General features: G+C 34.7%; 1 protein-coding gene across 1 annotated transcript in view; it reads right to left on the bottom strand.

The window, feature by feature from the left end:
* Positions 1–7,420: 7,420 nt before the first annotated feature.
* CHST9 (carbohydrate sulfotransferase 9) overlaps positions 7,421–19,121 on the bottom strand; it is a 36,168-nt gene continuing 24,467 nt past the window's right edge. Inside the window, exon 2 of the mRNA XM_031946738.1 lies at positions 7,421–9,448. Coding sequence (XP_031802598.1) covers positions 8,360–9,448 — 1,089 coding nt within the window. The 3' untranslated portion in view covers positions 7,421–8,359. The remainder of the gene's footprint in view (positions 9,449–19,121) is intronic.

Genomic DNA, 19,121 nt, shown 5'->3' with positions numbered 1-19,121 from the left:
ATATTTTTGATAGCCATATTAAAATCAAATAAGTGCATTAATGGATAAAATAAAATGATTGTAGAGATTGCTCTACATTGACTTCTGCTTTGAGCATTTTTTTTCTTAAGTCTAACTAAATTAGCTCTTCAGTCAGGTAATGTAGTTTTATAGAGCACTGAACTGTGTGTACTGTACTTGAAGGGCCTGAGTGTGCTGTCTTAGAAGTTCCCTGGGGCTTAAAAGATTAAAAATTACTACAGAGAGACATTGGATTTGATAGGTCAAGAATTCTTTTTCCTTACCTCTTTTTCTTGGAATCTCTAGTTCTCTGCAAGTCAGCTTAATTGCTACCTTCAACATCAATTCTTTCCTAATTTCCTGGCTATTATGTTGTGCCATATCTAAAATTACTTTGGATTTACTTTGTACATGTTTTCTATCACTTTTGTACATATTGTGTGCTATCATCCAGTAAAACATAAACTCCTTCAACTTTTTGTCTTCATAATAAACAATAGTTAGCATTTATATAGCTCTTTAATGTTTGTGAAATATTTTACAAATATCTCATTTTATCCTCCCAACTCTACGAAGCAGGTGCTATTATCATCCTCATTTTGTAGTAAAGCAAACTGAGAGATTAAGTTTGCTTAGAATCACACACATAGGAAGTGTCTAGACTGAATTTGAATGCAGGTTTTCCTGACTCCAAGTTCAGGGTTCAATCCATTGTGCCACTAAATAGCCCAAGTTTATCCCTAGCATCAGTCTTTTGCATATAGTAATCATTTAATAAATTCTCATTAAAGTGGTTTGTTTATTCTTTTCATTCTCCAAATGAGTTATTATTTTAATATCTTGCTTCATGTAAGTTACAAGGAAAACAGGACTTCATGAGAGTTGAAGGAAGCCAGAATTCACTACTGATGATTATTACAGACCTCTAAGAGGCACAAGAGCAGCTAGATGACACAGTTGGCAGAGTGCTGGGTCTGGAATGAGGAAAACTCATCTTCTTGAGATCAAATCTGGTCTCAGACATGTTCTAGTTGTGTTACCCTGAGGAAATTACTTAATCCTGTCTGCCTCAGTTTCCTCATCTATAAAATGAACTGGAGCAGGAAATGGCAAACTTCTCCAGGATCTTTGCCAAGAAAACCCCAAATGGGATCATGAAAGATGAACTGAACAACTGAACAAGTGACATAGGAAGAGAGTCCTAGATTTTAAATCATGAAGACTTGAGTTTGATTTGGATATTTGCTTTATGACTTTGAGGAGATCTTTTAACCTTGTTAATCTCTATCTGTTAAATAGGGTTAATAACAACATCTACTGTATATAGCCATAGTGCTAAGTTAACCTTGTAGAATAATATGAATATTAGCTATTATTACTAACAACAATATAAAGAATACTCTGTTTTCTTTAATTTGTATGGATAAAAGCATCATCCCAGTATTTTTTCATCAGTGTTTTTAATCATGTCATCAGATGAATGATGGGATTCACTTTGTTACTTCAATAGTTTGAAGTGTAGATCTTGGCATTCAGCTGTATGGAAGAGAATGGATTACGGCTAAGGTTTTTATGGAACCCTTTTTCCTTCCTCAATACCTCTTCTTTGATCCTCTGAATTCTACAGGTGGCTGAGCATGATGGCTAGACTGGGACATATTTAATACTAAAAGAAATTGTACATGACCCAAATGGAATTATTCCTCCTCTCCTAAACTCAACCTTCCAACAAACTTCCCTATTTCTTTAGTGGGGACACCATTTTCAATATGAAACTTCAAGTCGACCTTTTAAGATAGAAGGGCAATGCGTCTGAGTATTCACACCCAGGTTGAATAGTTTTCATCCCCTTTGGGGGAAGCATTCCTTCCACATACACAAGGGGAAAAACCAATTAAGTTGATAGTATCCCTTTCTCCCTTCAATGGAGGATACATATATCCAATGTACATGTGGATCATCAAGATTGAGGGGAAGGGCATTCTCTCAGCACAGGTCAGTGATACTATAGCCTAGAATTTTCCCCTCTGTGTTATCTTTCATTTACTCTCTCTATATCTTGCCTGGGTCTATTTATATACATGTTTTCTTGACTATATACATATTTTCTTCTTATCTCTCTACTTTTGCTTTTTTTTGGAATGATAGATAAACCATTTATTAAGTGCTTACAATGTGCCATATTCTTCCCTATACAATCTTGGTTCCTAGGAAGCATGGGCTCAAATTTAAATCAGTTTCTATTATAGTATTGATCCCTTCAAATTCATATCCAAATATTGCATAGCTTCTGGGTGAGTATTTAGCTACTATTGAACTAGTTCCCTTAGCTCAATCCTTGAGATCTCACTGGTGGTCTTGCTGGTCATAAAACCTGACATGGATTTTGGTTCCTTGCTTTCTGTTATTTCTTTCACTCACAAAGTGCTATTTCACTTCACGTTGAAGCTCATAAAGATATATTATTTAACTTTTTTAGCTTGTTATGTCATCCTCTTGATGTCTACTGAAAACAAAGTTTGTCTCAATCTGTGATGTAATACTATCATCATATAAGAAATGATTGGTTGGAAAGTTGGGTTGGAAAGACTTGCATGAAATAACAAAAATTTCAAGTGAGCAGAACCAAGAGAATATCTTGTACAGTAAAAGCAATATTGTTCTAAGAATAACTGTGAACACCCAAGTTATCCTGAGTCCTATAAATACTCAAATCAGTTATAAAGGACCTGTTGAGCTATTCCAGGAAGGAAGATGTTAATCTATTTCCAGAGAAAGTACTGATAAATAAAAGTAGGCCTAGTATGGTTATATATATATATATATATATATATATATATATATATATACATTTATATCAAATACTGCTCTTCTCTAGTGCAGGATAAGGAAGGGGGAGGGAGCCAGGTTGTAACTTAAAATATAACCAAAAAAATTCAAGGGAAAAACAATTTAATATAGAAGTTTGGGAAGCAGAATTTAAAGAGCTCAGAGGAAGGATAAGTAAGATAATTTTAAGTAAAATACTTCAGAGGAAGTCAGCTCAAGACAAGATGGCAAAGAATTTCTGAGGACACAAAGGGAAACAATTATGATAAGAAGGGAGGGTTTTCTGAAGAGATTGATGTGCATGCATAGAGAACACATCAAATAATTTATATTTTTAAAAGACATGCATAGAAGATGGAAGGTGATAATGAGCTGGTTGATTTTAAACCAGATGATCTTTGGGGTCCCTTGCAACTGTGTTTCTACAATTTAATAGGGAATTTTTACAGTGTTAATAGAAACCTGTAAATTTTTACTTGCTTGCTAGCTTCCTTCCTTCCCTCTGTTTCTCCTTTCTTTCTTCTTTCTATTGGTTTTATTTTCTCTCTTTTCTTTCTCTCTCCCCCTCTTTCTTCCTTCCATTTTCTCTCTCTTTCTTTCTTTCTTCTCTTCTTCTTGCTCCTCCTCTTCCTTCTTTTCACAAAACAACATACAAAATTTATTTGTAAAACTCCCCTCAGCTATGGCACACGACAGGCATAAATTGATCATAATATATTACTAACAAAGACTCATATGCAATAAGTTATATAAAAGATATCTTTGAAGATACTTATATTTGGGAATAGAGTTTGGGTCCATCACATTTTAGGAATGAGACATAGGCCATGGGGCACTGACCTCCTTGAAACGGTTAGGGAACTAGAGGAAGTTTGTCCTTCCATTGATAGAGCTGCTATTTACAATCTATGGAGAAACATGGAAGAAAATTCCCACAATATAAAAAGTCATACAGAAATCCTGTATGGGTGAAAGAAGTTTCTATCTTCTTTATGCATCTTGCTCCAGAATACAAGATTCTCCAAAGTATCAAAGCCTTCCCTTCTTATTTTAATATCTCTAAATTTGTAGAATATATCAACTCACTTGCTGTTTTCCAGTTACTTAGTTTTTCATGGTTAATTATTCACATGGCATAAAGTGCCATCCCACCTCCCTCCACAGGTTCAAATTCTAGCAATTCTTTGGTATTATAGAGGACTGGAGAGCTATTTTACAATGAAGAGGTTATAAGGGGTGCATTGCTTTTAGATCTCAACCTTCCAGCCATGTCATTAATTATACATGTATACAAGAAAAAAAAAAGGAAGCAGAGTCTCCTATTTTATCTGTTTCCGCATCATTTTGTAGTAGTTTCCTAGCAGTACAGCCACTGTTGTTTGCTCATGTTCTATGCAATTGCTTAAATGACTATGATTTTGGGCTTAATTGCCACCTTGTTACCTTAACACTATTTCAAACAGGGGAATCACTGTTTGATGGAGCCTGCCCAGTTAGTTGCTGCTGTCTATAACCACAAATGGGTTCCTTGGGGCTTAATTAGAGGACATTCAATTGCACCTGATGCATAGGAATGTTATAATGGGAACACTGGACATCTGGAATCTGAGTCCAGTTTAGGTAAATTCACCTTAGGAGACTAAATGGATGTCATTATAAACATTTAGAAGAGCAGTGAAGAATTAGTGCTGGGTGTTTGTAGACAAGTGGAAATAAATGAAAGAAATGTAGTTTAGCCAGCATTTCAAACAGAGGGACTCAGAACAAATAGTTGCATTTTTAAATCACAAAGAACTCTGGAAAATGATTAGTCTGCCTTTATAACAGCCAGTTTTTATGTGAGAAGGCATCTCTCAAAAGGAACAGCAGACAAAAAACAGTTGAATCATGGTAACATTTTCCTAGGACAATGTAAAGAAAGCCTGTGGAACTCACCACCACAGGATGTCAGCGTCAGACAATGTATGTGAATTTTAAGAAAAGAATAAGCCCAACTTGTAACAAAAGGAATATCTGTGGTTATAAAGGTTTGGATGAGTTGCAATAGAATCCCAGACTTTGTAGCTTCCATGAATCAATGAAAAGGTCAAGAAGGGGTCAAGTATAGTACTACGCACAGAACTCTACCTGACAGAAAGCATCATGGGTGTTTTTTCTTCTTTTCAGAATTTCTGCAAGGGATACTGTCAGAAGTAACATACTGATTTTTTATTTTTATTTTTATTGTTTAGTGAAGCTGTGTTAGGATGATAAAATAAAGAGTCAATTTTTATTTTTAATGAAGGAGAAGAAAAACATTGTGGTATGCTATTTAATAAATGCTTTATTTATCTATCTTCTTGTCTATTTCTGTCTCCTCCATCCGTCCATCCATCTATCCGTCCATCCATCCATCTATCTGTCCATCCATCCATCCATCCATCCAAACATCATCTATCCATTTAGTAGTCTTTAGTCCTACTTCTTACAAAAGTTATATAACCATGGGCATGTCATTTAAGCTCTTAATGTCCCAGAAAACTTTCTAAAATTCTTAACTTTAGAATAATTGCTGATCTGTATTGGTACAGAGAATTTTCTCACTGGAACTTCCCTAGGCCCAAGACATAATAAACCCAGCTTTAAAAAGGCAGGGAAATGTCTCTGAAATGCATTATTGTGTTGTTCATATAACCCTGAAGTTCTTAATGGTTCTACTATGGGTCCAGCAACATACTATATTTCTGCTTCCAATAGGTTAACCACAAGAACACTGGCTACAAGGTAACTACTAAAAACTAGCTACTAATGGTGTTAAAATTTGCAGTGGTGAAGAGAATATTCATGGAAATTTCATGGTTATTTTTGAATTAAGGAAAGATAAAAGATGCCCAATTCTTCAGGAGCTAATTTGAGTAATGATCATCATTCCTTGTAACAAATCCCATTGGATACTAGTTTGGGGTTGCTTAAGAGATTTAGCATTCTCAGCATACACATATCCACACACACACACACACACATTCATGACTCTCTCACAAAGCAACACAAACACAAGCACACACATAAAAATGCTTATTTCATAATTCATGGATCTGTAGTTTCATCCTTTTGTGTACCCCTTCTAAATTAGTATAGACAAAAATTCTTCTCTTCTCTGGGAGATAATTTAATGAGTTGCTGTAACAAAAAACCAAAAATCATCATTTGGTGCCAATTTTCTGATTATAATCCTCTGTGAATTTAATGAATGAATGAAAAAAATTTATTAAGTACTCACTGTGTGCAAAATTCTGGGGCCTCAAGGAGAAAAGTAAATAAGTCTACTTTTAAGGAGTTCTCATTGTAATAGAGTAGAGAACATATAAGGGAGATGATATCTTCTAATCAGATGGAAAGATCCCATGGTCCTCAGAGTAGAACAAGCAAAGCAGATAGTTATATATCTTTTAAAAATATTATATCCACTGATAAAAACACATCAGTTACTTATGTTGAATCATTTGACATTATTATGGACTTTAGTGACAAGAACTTTCCTTTCTGGGTCTCTAATAGCTATAGCTGTAGGACCCATAGGAACAGTCATCAGGCTGCCTCTTCATAGGGTATTGCTTCCATGATGTTGGTTGATGGCATTAAGCTGGAAGCATTGCTATTCCCAAAGTTTTTGGGTTCAAGACTCTGGACTATCTCTCTCAGTTTCTGAGGCATGATGGTGATTTGTCTTGCTCGTACTGCCTTCTACTTGAATGTTTATTGCTTTGGCTAGACTGCCTTACCTGCTTGTGTGAGACATTTGGTGCAGATAGCTTGCTCCTTCTCCATCGAAGTTGCTACCTTGGGTGAGGATTTTGAGGGATGGGCTGAAAGCTACCCCCAGAGATCTTGGGCTTATCTATCAGTGGATTTAGAAATTTTTGTTGGTAATGATAAGGAAGGTGCACAATGATTTCTCTTCTTAATGATGGCTATGGAGGCTGGACTGGAAAAAAGGTTGCTAGTTTGGGAGACACAGTTATTCCAAGCTATTCTCTTGGGTTCAAGGTCCCAGACTATCTGCATTGGATCTGAGGGGAAATGGTGGCCAAGGTAGTAGTGGTAGTTTGACTTGATTGGCATATGTAAATCAGGATAGTCTGATTGAATAAAAATGTGAGTTTTGGGGTGGAGCAGGAAGGCTCATGAACACTGTTTGAATAAAAATACTGTAGGGTCCTTAACCTGGGAAAAGAACCCAACAAACAAAATTAGTTTCCATATAGAAAGTGTCTTCTCATTTAGGTGCCTTATGTGGAAGCAGAAAAGAAAAAGTTACAAAATGTATTAAAATCTTTCATACGGGCACCACATGGTCTTATTTTTTCAAAGTCTTTGATTTCATATACTGCAAACAATGGCATTTGACTTTGTTAGTATAGAATATTTAAACTTGAAAAGAAAATATGTTAATTTGTTTATTCATAAGCCTATTAAAAACTTTTCTAGGGGCACTCATGATGTTTACTCTCTAGAATATAACCTATCTTTGAAGTGGTGTATTAGTTTAAAAAAAAAAGTCATTCCCAAGCTGAATAATTAGACACTGAAAATGAAAGCTATTCTTGGAACACATTCCTCATATAAATCTGGGCACATGATGCTTTGATTCAAATACTAGACTTACAAGGCTTTGTTATTGTTGGAGGCCTACATTTAGAGTGGCAATTCTAGTTTTTGATGATTATTCCATCCTGAAACAATTTCCCCCCTGCCCAATTAAACCAGAATTAGGAGCACATTTACATCTAAGGAGGCTTAAACATCTCAACAGCATGCTTCAAAAATGGAGACCTTTAGTGGTGGTGTTCATTTTGTCTCTACTTAGTAAGCTCAAAAGAAAACAGAACCAATTCCCAAAAGTTTTTTTTTTTGAAGAGGAAGGTTGTTTTTGTTACTTTGATCTTAGCAGGTTGTGCATTTTTTATTGGCTGCTAAATATACAAAGCCATAGCCTCATCTGGTTTTCCTGCTACGTTCTCATATTGTATATAATATAATGCATTCTGATCTAAATTAAAATGCTTAGGTACAAAATATCATTTCAAAATTGATTTATCATTGCAATTGATATGAAAGCTTTGAGTGAGTTACAAAACCGTCCAATGGTTTTATTAATATACCACAGACAGTAAAAAATAAACCCATGCACTTTAGACAATGGATCTTAGAAACCAACGAAAACCCATGCTATTTTAGATGCTTTTGAATTACAAGAGTGCTGTTTTAGCTAATGCAACAGCTGGCTATGTTATTGCTTCCACACTACAATCCATAATGCAAAAGTGGCTCTTTTCCAGACATTTTCATGCCATTCAAGTTGTTTACATATCTCCTTTATGCCATTTTCCTATAATTTTGTGCCAATTGGTGTCATGTTATTTGACAAAATTTCCATTCCATCAGACAACTGTTTTAGTTCCAGTTCTTCAATACAGAGAAATAAGGTGAAGATATAATTACTTATCTGAGCACTTTGTCATTAGCAAGGGAAAGGATTTCTGTACACTAGCTATACAAATGGTGTTGTGTAATTAAACATCAAATAGTCCAGGTAATAAAAATCATAGATCAATTGTCTCTCCATATTGGACAAATCCTTTAAGTACTGTCTTACAACATCTGCGTTGGTCCTTTCATCAGAAGAATGTCTGTCCTTAAAATTTGGAAATTTTAGCTCTCTTGGAGCACCAATCAAATGCAAGAAGTAATTGGCATCTTCTTCCAAAGTTTCAAATTTTCCTACAAAATCATAGTTGATCAAACAAGGATAGCAGAGTTTACTAACCCTTTCCCAGTGAATGTCCATTCCTACTGGACGATGGGAATCCAACAAATAGCGGATAAACTCTTTGAATTTCACACCAGATCCATTGTTTATTTTTTCTTCACATGCATTGGGTCGATATTTCTTAATAATTGCCTTTCCAAATACTGGATGGTAGTAGCTGTTTGGGTGTTCAAACTTATCCCTAAATGCAGACACTAATCTTTCCATGGGATCACGAACAAAAACAGCTTTGGTATAAGTATTTAATCGAGTATATATCCCTTTTAGATCAAAGCTATCTAGCTTCTTCAAATGTTTTCCATAGTGCACAGCATTATGAGTAATATTATAAGCAGAAGAAGCTATGCCATTCAGTACCATGAGAATTCTTTTCCAGTTAGAACAGCCAGCCTTTGGTACTTCACAGTAGAGGATTTTGTGTCTATCTTCCACGTAGATTCTGGATACCATATGAAAAAGATGGGATTGGGCATGGTTTCCACCCCCATATTTCTTACAAAAATCTTGAAGGAAAGCTCTCCTTTTTTCTTGAGCTGCATCAGTTTTCTTCCATTTGTCACCTCTGATTAAACTTTTGTTCAAAGGGCGAGCATCCAGAGGCCAAGTTATTTGGTTAAACTTCTTGAAAAGGGACTTGGTTACTCGATGTTGTTTGTACAACTTGCTATTTGGTGAGCCTGTTTTTTCAGTGGAAGCCTGAGCATCTCCTTTTAAGTGGCTGACCTCACTCAAAGACCCAGAGAATGTCTTAGTTATAATGAAGCTTTCATTATTTTGTTTCAGTTCCCCCAGAACCTGGAGATTAGAATCCTGTTAAAGTACAAAATGAGAAATTATTAAAATGTGGCCACAAAAGTAACTATTTATAGTGAACTAGACAAATTTGTTTCAAAACTTACTGTAGATAACAGGTTTCATGTAAGCTATCAAAATAATTTAGTATTTTGTGCATTGCCTCTATTTGATTTCATCAGAAGACTAACTAGCATCTACCCGTAAGTGTGATAATCACCACTATACTTACCAGTATACAAATGGTTCTCTCTCTTTGGAGTATTAGTTATATTTCCAAATGCCTGCTGGGCATCTTTATTTGGATTGTTCTGCTAGCACCTCAAGTTCAACATGTTCCAAACTGACTTATGTCTGTAAACTTTTTGAATGATGGCTCTGTATATTGATGCATCTTGTACACTGAGAGTGTTAAACTAGGCACACAGAAGAGACCCAATAAATAACTGTTGAACAATTGAATTTCCTGAGATAACTGGCCAGGCTATACAATTATAAGATCAAAGAGAACAAGTTAACATCCATTTAATGATGGATGAGAGAATAATACAAAACATCAAAAGAATACATTGTAATCATGCTGTACAGTGAGAAAATCCACCTCAAGAATATACTGAGTAGCTCTGCATGAATGGTTTGCTCTGGGATATTTGCACCAAGTTTAGCTAGGAGGACCATGAATTGAACTTACACTATTATTCACATGTGCAAATCCTCCATGAATAGTGAACTTAACTCATAATCTTGTGTACATGTATTAATCTCCTGCTTTTCTCTAATGTGTCCTGATTCCTTGTGATGAAAAATAATTCTCTGTTGAGCAAAAAAAATATTGAGAACCACTGTTCAGGGCTTTCTTGAAAAGGTAATGATTTCCTTCCTCCATCACTTATTCTGAGTCATCTACCTCATATAGGACCATGCTTCATAATGTTAGAGAGGCAGCATTAGGGTCATGGATGGAGAGCTGTATTGGGAACCAGTAGGTTTTGGGGTTAAGCCTAGCCTCTGAAACATGCTAACTGTGTAACCCTAGACAGGTCATTTACCTGCTAAGTTATCTGGCAACTCTTTAACACTATAATTTTCAAAGGAGGTAGCAACTTCTTTTGACACAGAAAGGTTTTTTTTTTTTTCAATCTGGAGGTTCCTTACATAAGTCTTTCTTTTATTTTTCTGTTTACATATTCTATTATATACTTTCTATGAAAGTATTCCATAATGATTACTGGATGATTTTGTTGCCTTGTCACTACCTTAGAATTTTGGCTTCCTACTAAAGTGCAAGGATTCTCAAGATAATTGAGCTTTCAGGTTAGAATTCAAAGATTTTCTCTGCGGAATCACTATCATAGAGAGTTGGATTTGTCTGTGATAGTTTTAAAGATATGGAAACAGGGCAAGTTTAACCTCTACAGATTCTAAAATATGGTGAGGAAGTACTGGATGTAGGGAAATTTAATCCAGTTGATATCTCCCAAGATACATTTCAAAGTAATATAGAATTAGCAACAAAAGAAATATAATAGTAGGTCTGGAAAGATGCCTTCCTGAACATCTGTAGAATCTGTAGAGATGTCCTGTCATTTACCCTAAGTCCTGACGATATGAATTTCCAGGAGTAGACTTGGATTTCTATATCCTAACTTAGAAATTTTCTTTTCTGAAGGTTACACACACCATCTTTGAGGAAAGATCATTAACTTTATGCTACAAAATAAACAAACAAAAATTGCTTTTGTATAATGAAAACATTGGTCAATATGTATAGAATTTCTTTTGTGTCTGTAGCTCCTCCTACAAATACATGCTGATGTTGGTCGTTTTAAAATATTCTCCAGAACAAAGAAAGCCATTTCCCATAACATTGCACAGAATTCTAGATTGAATATATTTCAAAAAATGTTTATGTGCTGAGCATTCACTATGTTAAGCTTTAGGTAAAACCCAGAGATTAGGATATAGTCCTCGTGGGAAGTTTCTATTCTGGTAGGGGATTTATGATACTAATAGAAAAAAAAGCAATATAAAATGATACTTAATGGGTTCATTGGAGAGGAGCAAACTAAGTGCTATTCCAGGTCCAAACATTTCTGCTTAGTTATGATACAAAGGAAGTCTTCATGAAAGAAATGATATTGGCATTGGTCCTTAAAGGATAGGCATAATAGGAATAGAACATGGTCCTGGGATTTTACTGATAAAGGGAACTCCTAGGGCAGGTCATCAATGTTTCTGCAACTTATCCACATGTAGTCAGCATAGTTCAGAAGTGGGTGTTACGCCCTGGTCTTCTTTTACACTGTCACATTGTTGCATATGCCTTAAATGAAGGGGCAAATTTTAAATTGGTAGAAATGTTGGTGGGGGTAAGGATGGGACAGGAGAAAAAGAACATTATAGACTTAAGGAATAAAATAAAATAAGGGCATAGAGGAGGAGCATTGTTGAAAATCGGTGGTAAAAGAAAATGGCCAACATTCTAGTTAAACTTGAGCATAGGACACAAGGAAGGAAGAACTAGAGAATAAAAGTAAGTGAAGGGAAAGAAGGAAAAAAACAAGATGAAAGAATAATAAAGATTTTGAGAACTAAGAGTAAAGTGATTTTTATCTACTCACAAACTCCTTCTTAGCACACTCTAAGACTATTCTAATTTAGCACTCTTTATCAAATGTGACTATTTGTACATGTTGGTTCAATGTGCTGATTTGTATGGCTTTTCTCTTGGATGTGAAGAATTAAGCTGTGATTTTTCAATTATTCTTTTCATTCTGAAGTTAATTCCCCTATGGTTTTTTCCCCTTGCAGTCAAAATGTTTGTTGTTCTTTAAGAAGCTTAAAATATGAAGGCCAGAGATGTAACCGAAAGTAGAAAAAAATCAATGGGAAGTTTTTATTTAGTGTAGGGTTGTTACTCTGGATCGGCAAGACCATCAGAGACTGAAAACAAATAGAGCATCACTACATCTGGACAAATAAGTCCTTTCTCCAAGGAGTTCAATATTTTTTATAGATTTATCATTACAAATTCCCTCCAAGTTACATAGATGAGGCAAGGCTATTCTTTTGCTCTCTCATTTACAGATGGCAACATTATGGCATAGACAGGTGAAATAAGTTACTCAAATAAATGTCCTCACAATAAGTCAATGATGAAATCAGGACTACAGTTCACTTTCCCCAAATTCACATCCTATATATTTCATTCAACAGACTACATTCTTTCTACTGCCACTTTCTCAATACATTATTTATGAGCAGCTGTAGCAGTTAACATGAAATTCCTTCAACTTTAAGCTTTTTTGGGAAACCTTTCTTGATCTGTTAATACTGAAGCCTTCTATCTATTGATTATACCCATTTGCACATAACTAGTTTCATATTGTCTCTCTCATTAGACTGTCATCTCCATGAGATCAGGGACTGTCTTTTGTCTTTCTTTATGTTATCAGCACTTGGCACAATGACTAGAAATAATAAGTGCTTAATAAATGCATATTGACTGACTGATATGAAGATCACTAATTCCATGAGACATCTAATGGGGCCTCCATTCAATACACTAAGATTTCCACTGGGTCAAGGCTAATGGTTATGTAGTACTTTGTGAGACAAAGATTTAATACTGTCTTATCTTTCCCAAACTTATTTCATAAGGACTCTTTTTAAAATATGTGCAGAGTTTTTAAACATATTTCTATATTTGTCATGTGGTATAAGAAAAATCAGACTGAGAGGGGAAAGAACCACAAGAAAGAAAAGTCAAACAAATGAACAAAAAAGATGAAAATACTATGCTTTGGTTCACATTCAGGCTCTATAATTGTCTTTGGATACAAATGATAATCACTGTCTTTATTTTTTTATTTTTATTTTTTTTAATTGAGGCAATTGGGTTAAGTGACTTGCCCAGGGTCACAGAGCTAGGAAGTGTTAAGCGTCTGAAATCAGATTTGAACTCAGGTTCTCCTGACTTCAGGGCTGATGCTCTATACACTGTGCTATCTAGCTGCCTCACTGTCTTTATTCTTAAAATGAAAACAAACAAACAAACAAATAAAATAAAACTAAGAAACTTTGACCACAAAGCAAGGTAAGATGGATAGACCATAAAAGCATTATGTAGGACCATTATTCTGAAATCAGAATGTTCTCATAAACTCAGTACTGGATTTTCATTGATTACTTGAATCAGTATATAGGAGAAAGATAGCCTATAATTTTTAGTATATTGGTAATAAATGAGAACACATGTCTTCAGAAAGATGTCAATTCCTTATTTTCCTGGTAAAAGTGCTTATTTAATGCTTATCTTTTTGAGAGTACTGTGTTAAGCACTGTTGTAAATCAATTAGACAGACACAGTCCTTTTTTTTTTACGTGTGGTACTTCCTTTTTATTATGTGTACATTTTATTTCCTGAAAAGGGATGAAAAAGGACATTTGTGTGAGTTACCCAGAGAAAATCAGCTTGAAGGGAAGGGAATATATTTGAGAGAACTTGGAAAAAAAAAAAAGCAGCCCCTTTGACATAAAAGGACTGACATGGTAGAAATACATTGTTTCTTAGAAGCTAATTTACATATGAATTTTTTTTTCAAGTTTAAACCTGTGATGTTTATTGCTCAGAAACTATGAATCAAAGAACTGTTTGGGAACTATGAAAAAATGCATATTGATTGTCTGTAGCATATCTGAGAGAAATGTGGATTTCTCATCCTAAGATGGAAGTGGACCACTTTACATGAAGAGATTGTGCTTTGAGGTAAAAGAGAAAGATGCTGTAGGAAGTCAGAACAGAAGCCTTATGAAGAGAAGCTGGGGAATGAGAAGGTAGAATCTGATAATAGGGATTGCATACAAAAACCAGAAGACAAAAGTTGATGCAGTTGAGAAATCAACAGAAGCAGAGAAACAAAGGGGACAGGAAAAAACAAATAAGCAAACAAACAAAAAGAAAAACAAAAGCTATTTTGAACTGAGATAAGCCTCACAGTTGATACAGGAAGCTGATCTGATTGAAGAAAAGTTTTGGGGTTGGGGACTGACTGGAGAAAGCAGAAATCTCTGCTATTTAAAAAACTCATTGGGAAAAGGATGTATTGCTTTCTCTAGAACCATTTACTGTTTGAGAGAACTTAGAAGCTTTCCTACATTTTTCTATTATCTTTTATTGTTCAAGAAGGGGAACCCCTTAAATCCCATATAGTAGCCTTGAAGAGCTCTGTGGATTCTTGTCTTTAAGGAGATGACTTTTCACTCAAAGAGTGTAATGTCCTGGCAAAGAGAGCTGTCCTGAGAAGTTGTGCAGATCCCAGGGTTAAGACTCTTATTTGCCAAAAGAGCAACATTCTGCTTCAGTGTTCCAAAAGTAGCAGAGTCCAGTGGGAAACCAGGTCCAAAAGATAAACATTCATATCCAGAGAGTAATATGCAGTACAAATGGTATACTCATCTCTAAAGAGAACAAAAAGATCAAGACCTGGAGTTGTGAGGTGGTCCAGACCCATGAGATTCCTTACTTTGGTATCTAATTGCTAGACTGATGTAAGTTTATATCATTCTGACCCACAGATACTGTATTTGTGAGACAGTGTGACCTAGGCTTATGAATGGAGTATTATATTACGAGTATTACTGTTTTACCTTCTGTTAGTAAATGCTTCATGATTAAGATTTAGAATATAGGTATTAATTACTTCTTTAAAATCTTTGTTATTATTTAGTATAAAATATCCTTAAATGTATCTTGATTTCTTATTTAAACTATTTGTTTTACTGTGTGCAATTCTCAGCCTCTTTGGAGCTTCTCAATTTTAATAACATTATATTTCATTTGATACTGGCAGTTATAATTTGCTCACTCAGGGGTATATTTATTCCAGGTGAGTGATACAACATGGCTTCTTGAACAAGTCAATCTATTACCCTTTGTGAACATCTAAAAATTGACCAATTAAATAATAACAACACAACAATCATGAATAGTGCAAAGTAATACAGGCTTCTTCACCATAAAAGAAAAGAATAATTCAGGTTATAAATTTAAAAATAAATACATTAAATCAACTTTTTCACTTTGTGTAGGCAAACTTGTGAGTTGAACTTATCAAAACAAGCTGTTCTACCCAACTTCTTTAATTAGGTCTCTGATTATTTTCTGGTGAAACCTCAGTATCATCTTTTGTTGTTGTTAAGTCATTTTTTCAGTTGTGTCTGACTCTGTGACCCCATTTAGGATTTTCTTAGCAAAGATACTGGAATGGCTTGTCATTTCCTTCTCTAACTCATTTTATAGATGAGGAAATTAAGACAAAAAGGAAATGGATTTCCCAGGGTTACACAACTGATAATTATCTAAGGCCAGATTTAAACTTAGGAGGATGAATCTTTCTGACTTCAGGCTTGGCACTCTATCCACTATACCACTTAATTGCTCTAGTATCATCTTTTTATTTACCTTCATTTTAAAAGTCCTATATCTAGTCAATTATTCCTGCTCTCTAATGCATTTTCTTTCTTTCTGTCACTACTGATTCCTTCCCACTTGCCTATGAACATGCAACTTTGCTCTTATTCTTTAGTCATTTTTCAGTTGTGTCTCACTCTTCATGAGTTTTCTTGACAAAGCTACTGGAGTAGTTTGCCATTTCCTTCTTTAGCTCATTTTATAGATGAGGAGAGTCAGGCAAAAGAGTTAAGTGCCCAGGGTCACACAGCTAATAAGTGTCTAAAGCTGAATTTGAGCTCAGCTATTCCTGCTTGAAGACTCAGAACTTTATCCATAATGCTATTTAGTGAACAATTCTGGTGGGGGGGAACCCTTAAAACTTCCTTTGAACTTTTAATACCAAGTCTCATCTTTTCCTTCTCCTTCACTGCTGTCTATTCTTATATCTGTTTCCTTTCTATTCACCATATACTTCATCTTCAATCCTTTGCAAATAGTATATTAGCTAGTATCTACATAGTATTTTAAGTTTGCAAATAGTTTTACAAAAATTATCTCATTTCATCCTCAAAAAGACTCTGTAATTAAGTGTTATTATCACTCCCATTTCACAAAAGAGGAAGCTGTGACATAAGTGATTTGCTTGAGATCACACAACTAAGAATTTGAGGCAGAATTTGAATTCATCTTCCCGATTTTATATCCAATGGTTTATCTACAACTCCATCTTGGGAGTCTTGTTTCTACTTCAACATAAGGAAGTTCCTCCCTTTTTGGAAAGATAATGACATTTTAATTTCAAAATGCAAGGACTTCAGTTTTTATCATACTTCACCTCTGGCTTTTGACACTATTGACCTTTTTCTCCAAATAGATATTCAGAGACATCACACCTCTAAGTTTTCTTTCTGTATTTCTTATCATTCTCTTCTTTGTTGACTCCTCATACTTTCCTTAAACCTAAATGTGGGTATACACTAAAAGACTATACTTACCTTTTTTTTTTTTCTGTATGCTTTCTTCTGTGACAATCTTATTTAATCCCTTAAAGTCAGTTACCACCTCTGTGTCAATGGCTTGAAAAATCTATGTATCAGTTCTCTTTTTTGGTACCAGGATACCACACTGGTATTTCGATCTGAACAAGTCTAAAATTAAGTTTATATTTTTTCTTAACTTATTAATTTTTTTGAATTCATAATTTCTGCCATTTTCAAATTTCTTATATTTGAAAATTTGGTTTTATCCCTGATGATCCTCTTTTTCTCACCCCTAATATATGACTACATAGCTTTGATTCTCCCTTGGTAATGTCCATCTCACCTCTCCATTCCAATCCCTAGTATAGATACTCATTGCTTCCCATTTAAATTGAGATAGCTTCCTTTTAGGCCATCTGGTTTCTTGTTGTTATTTTCCCTCATTTTCATTTAATTCTGCTTACTTTTGCTAGAATAAATTTTCTTATGCATAAATTTAGTCATGTTATCCCTCTGGTCAAAAAATATTGAGTGTTTCCCTACTCTATTGCATCAAGTTCATATTTCCTTTCATGGCATTTACATTCCACAATCTAGCATTATTCTATTATCAGATTACTTTCTTTACTCTGTGCTCCAGTTAAAATGGGATTCTTCCTACCTCCAGAAATCAGAATTTTTGTTTTTGATCACCCATCTTTCTTACCATAGCATCTCTTCCATCTTTGTTTAAAGAATTGCTGCCTACCCTTTGCCAACCCAAACAAATGTGATTTGCTCCAGGAAATGTTCCTTGGTTCTTTCTGTTAATATAATTTTGCTATCCAGATCTCATAGAGTTCTCTATTTTGTAACTCTCTAGTGTGCTCATCATATAATGTTATGTTTTCTAGATATATGTGTTGGTGTCTTGCCCTGAAGTTCCCTAGTCAGAGGGACTATACAGCATGTTGTAGCTAGTTGGAGCACTTGCTGTGGAGTCAGAGGAACTAGATTTGAATGCTAGTTTTTACCACTTATATTATTTCTATTATCTAATTATTTGGTCGGATATCTTATATATTCCATTCATGTTGCTCTTTTTCAACATCCTATCAAAATGGTGCCAATTTCTGCCTCTGTGCATTTCCTTATGCTGTTGCCCCCATTAAAGATGCCTTTCCTAGTCAATGCAGATCACATGCATCTTTCAAAGTCTAGCTAAAAATCTCTTCCATGAAACTCTGCCAAGCCTTTGTTAATCTTCTTCCCAGAACCTTGGCAACTCTCACAGTCTTATTAGATCAGTTGGCTAATGACCAAACTCTACTTTGCATGCCAAATTATTGCTCTTTATATTTACTATTGTCTTTCCAATTAGATTGTAAGATCTTAGAGGGCAGTAATTGTGCTGCAAAGTTCTAGGCACTTGCAGGCACTTAATAGTTACTTGCTTGTTTAAAAGAGTCAATTCTATGAACTTCTTCCTTCAGTATTCAAATGATATGAAGAAAAGTGATTACTAGCCCTTCTTCATTAAGATGAAAACCAATGTGCAATATATTAATTTTATCCAAGATAACCAGATGAGGCTTTATTGTAATCTCTTTCTCTTTTGCTGAGATAATTTCACTTGTTTTTTGAGTTTATGAGGCCATAAGTGGTTCCCATCTGTTGATGAACATATTTCTAAGAGCCATTTAGTCTCAAGTACGGAATACTTGGGGGTAGGTTAAATTATAACTTTTATATTAAGTGCCATATTAGTAAGAGAACAAGAATTGGAAGCATGTGTTCAGTTTCAGTCTTTCATTTTTGAGGCTTAAGTCAGGCAAAGAATTAATTTCATTTGTTTACAAAGTGGATTATGCCTAACAAAATCTATTTTGTTTATAGTAACATTTTAGTCAATCCATTGTTTCAGAAAATAAGAACAATCTGATTGGTTAATTATTCAATATAGTAAATTACATTATTCCATATCCATGAAACATTGGACTAATTTAATTAGCAAATAATAGCATGATGAAAATATTCTTTTTTACAACATTTTTAAAGCTAGGCACATTCCAGTGATGGAACAGTGAAAAAATCTTGTTTATTTCATCTTTTGATGGTAGACCACAGGATGTAACATAGCACTTCTGTGGACACTGAACTGTGTCTACATTAAGAACAATAGAAGTAAGGCGGGTTTCACCAGGATCTTCTGCTGGAACACAGAATTTTCTCTTTTTTGTTTATAGTTACATTAAATTTTCTTTCCCAGAAATACATA

The sequence above is a fragment of the Sarcophilus harrisii genome, chromosome 1 (genome assembly GCF_902635505.1).
Source record: "Sarcophilus harrisii chromosome 1, mSarHar1.11, whole genome shotgun sequence".
Lineage (NCBI taxonomy): Eukaryota > Metazoa > Chordata > Mammalia > Dasyuromorphia > Dasyuridae > Sarcophilus > Sarcophilus harrisii.
Note: the sequence above shows the minus strand (reverse complement) of the source record. Positions and strands in the feature narration are given on the sequence as shown.